Below are 9,473 nucleotides of genomic sequence, written 5' to 3' on the forward strand. Positions count from 1 at the left end.
CAAAAGTTATGGAAAGAAGAGAAATTCAAAGACTATTTAAAACTATACCTGCTTTGATCGATATATGTGGCCTCAACATAATTTAAATGTGGTGTCGTACTATTTGAACGTTCCAAGTTCATTGATTCCTTGCGGTTTGTTTGAAGTCTGCAAATGCACGACGAATCGGCCATAGGATATGATCAAAGTCAAATAACAAATCGTTTGAAATGATTGGTTTTATCGAAATGACAGCATCCTCGTCTTTTGGCTTCTGTACATCGCCTTAATTCTGAATATATTCATATTGGGTGGTATTCTGTCATTATCAGCAGACTTTCTGGCATCAATCTGACACCGGAAATACCCATATTGGGAGGTATTTTTTATTGTTTCCCAGAAACTGAAAGTGGTCGTCTTCAAATTCTATGCATCATCACGTTTACGGAAATATCCATATTGAGTATTATTCGGTCATTTCCGACTGTTGCCTATAAGTTGCCATTTAGCAATTCAAAATGGTGCCTGAGGTCAATTTTTAGCTCCTTGCATCATTCTGGTTCCAGAGATACTCATATTGGATAGTATTTGTTTATTTTCGGCTGTTTTTCACAAACCGGTAGTCGCCATTTTGGATTTCAAAATGGTATTTAGGAAACTGGTTAAAGAAAAACTCATATTGGGTGATATTTGGTCACTTTGGATTTTTTTTCAGAAGCCGAAAGTCGTCATTTTGGACTTTAAAATTGCCTGTGAAATCAATTTCTGTCATCTGGGCGTAATTCTGGTTCCGAAAACATACATATTGAATGGTATTTGGTCATTTCCGGCTGTTTGCCAGACACCGGAAGTCACCATCTTGAAATTCAAGATTGTGTCTGTGATCTATTTTTAGCTTCTGTGCATCTTTCTGGTTCCAGAAATACTCATATTAAGTGGGAATCGTCCTTTTCAGGCTGTTCTCCAGAAACCGGAAGTTGCCGTCTTACAATTCAAAATGTTGTCTGAAGTCGATTTGTGGCTCCAGTGCATCATTACGGTTCCGGAAATATCCATATTGGGTGGTATTTGGTCATTTGCCGTTGTTTTTCCGACACCGGAAGTCACCATTTTGGATTTCATAATGGCATTTGGAGACAATTTCTGGATTTTGAACGGCATACTGGTTAAAGAAAAACTCATATTGGGTGGTATTTGGTCATTTTCTGCTGTTTTCAGAAACCGGAAGTCGCCATCTTAGAATTTAAAATGCTATCTGTGGTCGGTTTTAGCTCCTGTGTATTATTCTAGATCCGGATATTATTATATTGGGTGGAAATCGGCCATTTTCGGCTGTTTTCCAGAACCCGGAAGTTGCCATCTTACAATCCAAAATGTTGTCTGAGGTCGATTATGGAACATATTTGTCACCACTAAAAACATTCACCTGCCAATATGGTTCCATTTAGTTGATTAGTTCGCGAGATGTGCAAAAATTTGTGAAGAAACATGTACTTCCAGAAGAGGGAGGGGCGTCAAACCATTATGGACATATCTGTTACCTCTAAAAACTTTCACATACCAAATTTGGTTGTATTTTCTTGATTGGTTCTTGAGCTGTGCGAAATTTGTGTTTCATTTTCATGGGATCCCTCCCTTATAGAAGAGGGAGTCGGGTTTCAAACCATTATGTACATATTTGTTACCACTAAAAACATTTACCTGCCAAATTTTGTTCCATTTGGTTGATTAGTTCTCGAGATGTGCACAAATTTGTGTTTCATCCAACTATTATGGACATATTAGTTACCCCTTAAAACATCCACATGCCAAATTCGGTTTCATTTGCTTGGTTTGTTCTTGAGTTGTGCAGAAATTTATGTTTCATTTGTATGGGACCCCTCCCTTCCAGAAGAGGGAGGGGTCTCAAACTATCATAGGAACCTTTATCGGCACCAAAAACCCCTACACACAAATTTTCACGTCGATCGGTTCGGTAGTTTTCGGGCCTATATGGATCAAACAGACAGACAGACTTGACTGCATTTTTATATGTAAAGATTACAACATCAATATTTTAGAACCTAAAGAGTGAATATACATTTATTGGATTGAAGCGTTCGTGTCAATCTATTTTTACAAATAAAAAATTGAATGAGAAAGGCTGGGTCTGACCGCTAGGTGGATTAATTTAGGTTTTTTTTTTCATTTGTAGCACAGTGTAATGAACAAAATGAGTTTTCTTTTTCTCGGCTTTATCGAGCCCTAAAGAAAATCCCATAAGGAACTGTCAAAAAGTTATTTACAAAATCAATACAGCATTTTCCGAGTAGGAATGAGACAAATGCAGGACTGCGCAGGTATACTGCCTACGAAAACAACTCAAACAGTGATTTTATTCAGAGTGTGGTACCATTCGAGTAGTTCGTTTTGTACCAACTTTTTGGAAGATTTCTTCCTGAGTGTTACGTTTGTCTTATGTATGTGATATAGTACTCAAACCTGTTTTTCAATGTCTGAATGATTTACACTTTTTGATATTTAATGAGAGAGGAGTAATGATCCTGGTTCAAACTACTGATTAAATCTTGCACAAGTTTTTTTGACTCCACCAAATAGGGTAACGGGGGTATTTTGGCTAGCTTTGGGAAGTGTTAGCACAGTTGATTAAAAACAAACACAATTTTTCAACATAAATACCTACTCTATTATACCATTGTTGAAAGCTAAGTGTCTATTTTAATATACACCGTTCAACAATGCAATATATTGAAAAATATCCTAGAAATATCAAAATTTTTACGAAGTACTAAAACATATTTTGGTCCACCAACTTTTTACTTTGGCCCACCTTCATATCTAGAGACGTGTATGGAAATAGTTCGGACTAATGATATTTAAGATCATCATCGGTATTTTTAGAGTAAAAATAGTGGGTTTGATGGGAACATCCTTCTGCTGTGAGTTTTTGTAAATTTTAGGCATCTAAAAATGAAATGATTTGGCATATAGCGGTTTAACAGGCATTCTCATCCAATTTCATATCGTTAAATGTGATAAATTAAGAAGTATTTACCTGTAAATTGTCACAAACTGCTTCTTTGTTCACGTGCAACGGCCGAACGGTAAACAAAGAGATGTCAAAACTTGGCATGGCCAAAATATGTTCGCTTCAGAAAGAGGCAAACATATTTCGGCCACGCGTTTAACCACTTTTCCAACTTTTTCCAACATGTTATTGTATACAAACTGTTTCTATGACATTTTATTGATGTTACTACAATAACGAATTGTTTCGAAAGCATACATATTTGTTACAATAGCTTCCGGACGTTGACTTGTATATTACCACTTTCTCTTGACTTTGGGTTGACTCAGCCATGACTTTGAATATGTAAGAACTAATTCCAAAATAACACTACCTAGAGCCAGTTTTTCGCCGAAAATTATAGTGTAGTATGATTCTTAGGTGTGTTATTCAATGCATGCATAGTTTTCTAATATTCATTGAAATTATCAGATACAATGCGTAAAATGTTACCGAGTGGGCCAAAATATGTATGTGGGCCAAAATACCCCCGTTACCCTACACAATATTTTATCAATTAAGGCCCAAGCACAATGGATACGTTTGCGTTGCGTTGACGTTGATTTGACAGAAAATGTATGGGCTAACTGTCAAATTGCTGCAAACGCAGCCACAACGTACCCATTGTTTTTAGGCCTTTACTCAACGAAATATGGAAAACCTCTAAGGGGCCATCCACATACCACGTGGACAGCTTTGCTCCGTTCGTTTAAAATATTCCAGAATGAAATTAATGTATTCTACACTTGGTGCAACAAAGCCTATTATAACTCAACATTAAAAAATGTAATTCAATAGCCTTTAGCAGAGAAACAGTAACACCACCTACAAACATTTTCTTAGGAAACCAACCAGTAGAAAAATGCAAAATCGTAAGGGACCTAGGCGTAATCTTAGACTCCAAACTTACATTCATAGAACATTATAATACAATTATCAACAAAGCAAATAGTATGCTGGGCTTTATAAAACGCTTCGGCCACAACTTTCAAGACCCATATACAATCAAACTATTATATATTACATACGTCCGACTAATTCTGGAATACTGTAGCATTGTATGGAATCCCTATATTGCCACACATGAAGAACGCATTGAATCTGTCCGAAAACAATTTCTTTTGTACGCGCTCCGTAAGCTAAATTGGACATCATTTCCCTTACCATCATATGAAGCACGCTGCATGCTTATAGACATACAAGCACTTGAAGAACGCCGCGATCTTTCAATGCTTTATTTTATCAATGACATTATTTCTCAACGCGTGCAATCTACTCAATTATTATCACAACTAAATTTTTATGCACCCAGTCGTCAATTAAGAAATCGTAAAATATTTTCGGAAAATTCTCACAGAACAAACTACTCAAAAAATGACCCAAAAAATCGCATGATGTTTCACTATAATCAGCACTACGAAAATATCGACATCACCATGGGCAGAAATCAAATAAAAAAACGACTAACTACTGGAAATAATGTATAGAATATAAGAAAACATTGTATTATTATAACTGTAGTCTACATTTGCTTGACGAAATAAATAAATAAATAAATAAATAAATCTATCCAAACGGTATGTGGATGGCCCCTAATAGCTTTTAATAACAAAATACTAGATATTCGGACTACTTTGACTGAAATATAAAAAATGCGCAACTCTAGCGGTGATATAATGAAGCATTGAAAAAATGTTATAGGGATGGAATAATATTCATGTTTAAATATTTTAAAACTGTTTTTGCTTGAATATAAGTGGTTTGAACACTATAAAATAATGTCGAAGAACCAGGTCGTATATGAACAACCAAAACCAAATTCAAAGCTTTTCCAATTGTGAATAATTAAACTTAAGGCTGCAATTTTTATTGTGTGAAAAATTCCTATGTTTAGACAGATATCGAAAGCATATTATGTAATCGTTCTAATCTCAAATTACTGAACTTAATTTTTCAAAATAGCTCGAACCAGGATCAATTTTGGTATGGTTCGAACCTGGGTCCGAACCAGTATCAAAAACCATACTGTTTTATGTTAAGCAAACAGTTTCACTGTATTCTCATGAATCACCATTCAATGATTACTGGTTCTGAGTAAAATGATCAATGAAATAGTGGTTTGCAGTAAACATAAAATTACTGAACGAAACTCAGTACATAGTATAACGAAACTACAGCAACATTTGCTGTGAATCAACAAGTATATCATGTGATATCGCGTATCTTGATTTCAGAATCCATACATGTAGGTTCCATGAGAAAGTTGGGGTATGACATTTGATATCAAGATGGACGATAGCACATGATATCCGATGTAGTGTGAACGGGTCCTCAACAACATTGAGTTTTATTTGAGATATTAGGTTATGAATACTTCCAAAATCTTTTTTGCTAGAATAACCATTGTTTAACTAATCAGAACGATTGACCCGATTTCCAAAAGCCGTTTTCAAATAAACTCATTGAGAGACAATCTGCATCTGATTTGTTCACAATGAAATGTTGCATCGCAAGCTTATCAACAGGCAAGTTCAATTACCTATTGGAAGTAGTTTTCTGATCTACAAAATCCCTTATCACTATTGAATGGCTAGCAAGTGGCAGTACCTCACAACAAAACATCATCGTTCAATCAGTCCTTTATTTGTCTCGATCGTGAACACATCCTATAGCTCGATAGTTATGATCTTATGGTCGACAATTACGGTAATAGCCATCCTGTTTAAGGAGGTTCTTCCTTTGGGATCGGATCGTCATGGTGATGATCCATTCAATGATAACTTTCTGGCTCAAGTATTAGCACACGCTAAAACATGGACCCCGGACACCTCATTCCGAGCAGGCATTCGCTTCGAAACTTTCCGCAACCTGCACGGGATCTATCCTAGTGCGGTTGACTTTACTCTGCCAACTAAGCGAAACCATGGAGCTTACGATGCAAACATTCCAGAACAGTTCGATTCTCGCGAAAAGTGGCCAATGTGCCATTCGATTTCGGTAATCCGTAACCAAGGTTCATGCGGATCCTGCTGGGCCGTGGCTGCCGTCAGTGTAATGTCCGATCGTCTCTGTATCCACTCCGATGGCAAGTTGAACATAGAATTAGCAGCTGAGGACTTAATGGCATGTTGCAAAGACTGTGGCAACGGATGCAACGGTGGATTCTTAGATGGAACTTCGTTTCAATATTGGGTGGATGCTGGATTGGTTAGTGGTGCACCGTACAATACTACCGGTGGATGCAAACCGTATCCTTTCAAGCCATGTGAATATCCGTTCACGGATTGTCACCGGGAGGAAAGTCCCAGATGTTCGCACCATTGTGTTGAAGGGTTCGATGGAAAGTATCGGAAGAATAAGTTCTACGGCAGTTTAGCCTACAAGATTCCGAACGATGAACGGATGATTCGTCTAGAGATCATGACCAATGGTCCAGTGGAAGCGGGATTTTCCGTTCACGAGGATCTGTTCCTGTATAGAACGGGAGTGTACAAGCACGTGATTGGGAAGCAGGTTGGAAAGCACGCGATTCGAATAATCGGCTGGGGAGAAGAACACGGGTTGCCGTACTGGTTGATCGCTAACTCGTACGGGGCCGATTGGGGTGAGAAAGGCTATTTCAAATTTTTGCGCGGTTCGAATCACCTGGGAATCGAAGAATCAGTGATCGCTGGATTACCTAGAGTATGATAAATACCCACGGTTATGAAAGTTGTTTATTTATTATTCGCACAGTGCTGTATTTTCCCATTGTTAACTTTAATCTCAAGAAACTAAGATAGTTTCGTTAGTTTTTGGTTTCAATTATATCCGCCGTTACTTTCAAGCGTGGAGAATTGTATTGTGTTTATTGTAACGATCTTAATAAAGTACATATTTAGTGCTACAACAAGCCTGCAGTAGGGCTGCAATACAGTTTATATCACAAGCCATAAAATACTGAAAATAACAATAAGTGAATTACACTTGACCACTGAAAGACCAAACCAGTGTGTGCATTATTATCGTGAAATAATACTACAAAGTATACCGCCCGAGGGGTTAAATGAAATGGTGACGTGGATCTAAACACTGTAATTAGAGGAATTTTTAGTTACAAAGGCTACAGAGTCCTCACACAGAATCAATTCACTTGTTCAGTGACTTACGTATTTTTATGCTCAGCCATCTCTTGAAATATTTTTTTTTTTAAATATATTTAACAACACTCAGAAGAGTTTCATTTACACTTGGTGATATTGAGCCTGTAGCTAGGCCTATCGCGTATCGTTGTTGTTGGATAAGCACCAATAATTTGTTCTAATGGAACCTTTTACGGGAGTCACTTCACTTTATATATTTCACTTTCACGCTCACTACACTTTTTGAAACCTATGTCCAGTTCCACCTAAAGTAAGGTGACAAAAATTAGCTTTGTGAAGTGGGATTGTCAGTTAAGTGAAAATGAGAATAGGACAAGTGAAATGAGTTTCACATCTCAAAAAGTCCCAGAAAGTCGATTTTCTCCGTTTTTTTTTTCGAGGCAACACCAGATCTCGACGTTTTATGCATTTCTAAGATACTTGGCATAAAAAAATTTCGATATCGACAATTGCCTGTGTCTTCCGTCATGAGTCGAAACACTGAAAATTTGACCGCTTTGAGGCGCAACTTTCCTGAGTCGAAACTTTTGAGCCCTACCGCTGAACGAAATTTGGAGGTAATTTTTTCCCTTACGTTCCATTGTCCGCAGTTAAAAAAATTGTAAATTCCAAAGTCGAATTTTTTTTTAAAAAACAAATGATTCATCTTGTTACTGAACAATAATTTCAATATATATTATCATTAGATCACAAATCAATTGATTTTTAAACCTTTTTCATCTTTGTGAAATCAATTCACCGTTCAAAATGGTCGTGAAACAATTCCACGCGAAACGTCGCTTTTTCCGTTTTCACTTCAGTGATATGACACTCATAACAACCCAGATTTCACGGTAGATGTCACTTTGCGACGTTTTTCTCACTCAAGTGAGTCCCGTAATAGGACCTTATTCACTTCACTCTGATTTCACCGTGAAGTGACCCCCGTATTATGTACCGTAGAAACAGATTTCGAATAAATATGTCTACTGAAACGGACAACAAATTCACAAACACAGCTGGCTTTCTCTTCCATAAATTTGCATTTTTCGGAATTTACTTTTCCGAAATTAAGCAAGTCACGATTATTTAGTGAATATCGGATGTAAAATGAAATAAAAATAACTTACAACCGTTGCAAAAATGTTCAATTCTTGCTATGACTTTTATGGTAACTGAGATAAACTGTTAATCATCATCACCACCAGCAATATTGTAGTTTTTCGTGTACCGCTGCAATAATAGACCAGCGGCGCTCTGCTCCATCTGTAATGTACGGTAGCATATTTTCTTTTAAGACATCAGTTTGTATTAGGTTCTAATAGCAGGTTAAGAAATTGTTTAAGAAAGAGAGTTGTTTCAAACTCTTCGAAAAACCTATACCACAGCCTAACAGACATAACACTTCGGACAAACGTTGTCGCACGATGACTATTATTCGATTGGAAATTTGAAATGAACGTTTTTTGTGACGATGGAGCTAGGCTCCAGTGTTAGGTCTGTTAGTTTGTGCCTATACCTTCTAAGAGCATGAAAGCAAACAATAACAAAGTGCAACAAAAATTTACTTTTGCTTCTGCCTTGGCTTCTATGTATGATTTTTTCATGTATTCTGCGCAAAAACAAATTTCCCCGAGATGAACACATTTCACCTTAAGGGGCGCCATTTTGAATTTTTGAGGAATCGGAAATTTTCGATGTTTTTTCGACGCCATTTTGTTTTAAAGTCGAATATCAAAATTCTAAGAGTTTGTCCACATAAGCATTTTTTACGGTAGTAGAAAACAAAAAAAAAACATTAAAAAAACAATCTAGTTTCGGCTCCAACGCAAAAAAAAACAAGCTCTAGCAGATCAACCTCGTTGAAGACGTCATCGTGCAACGATCTACTACTTTAAGAGCATCCACCGTTGAAAAGAATTTTTTTAGTAAAGGAAATGTTTGTTCTTTTAACGTTTTTACATTCTTTCTCTGAGTGGGCAGTAGGTTTAGTGCAAAGCTGCAATTCAAATACATCTATCATAAAATTTAGAGAGCGTATTGAGGAATACCGTCGTTATTCAACCGAAAAGTCGATACGTCATATTCAACAATGATACAGCCGAAAAAATTTATGTTCTTGAATGGATAAATTTGGCCATATAGTCAAAGAAACTGGGCCAAAACAAATGGAGCTGACAACTGTCAGTTCCGACCAGAAAAAATGGACCAGAAGAATGGATAAATCACGAATCCATTTTCTTTCTCTTATTAGATATTGTAGCTACAAATAATATTCCGGTTTCCTGCCAAACATGCCGCGGTAA

At 36.8% G+C, this 9,473-nt stretch overlaps 1 protein-coding gene across 1 annotated transcript; it reads left to right on the forward strand.

Annotated features, from left to right (window-relative positions):
* The first annotated feature begins 5,617 nt into the window (after positions 1-5,617).
* LOC129725651 (cathepsin B-like) lies at positions 5,618-6,938 on the forward strand. The gene has a single exon (XM_055681707.1). The coding sequence runs from the start codon at positions 5,633-5,635 to the stop codon at positions 6,734-6,736; it is 1,104 nt and encodes a 367-aa protein (XP_055537682.1). The 5' UTR covers positions 5,618-5,632; the 3' UTR covers positions 6,737-6,938.
* Positions 6,939-9,473: the final 2,535 nt, after the last annotated feature.

Source organism: Wyeomyia smithii, chromosome 1 (assembly GCF_029784165.1).
Source record: "Wyeomyia smithii strain HCP4-BCI-WySm-NY-G18 chromosome 1, ASM2978416v1, whole genome shotgun sequence".
Taxonomy (NCBI): domain Eukaryota; kingdom Metazoa; phylum Arthropoda; class Insecta; order Diptera; family Culicidae; genus Wyeomyia; species Wyeomyia smithii.

Bases quoted from the DNA above. Each gene is read 5' to 3' on its own strand.
- LOC129725651 (XM_055681707.1), top strand. From the start codon at position 5,633: ATGGCTAGCAAGTGGCAGTACCTCACAACAAAACATCATCGTTCAATC.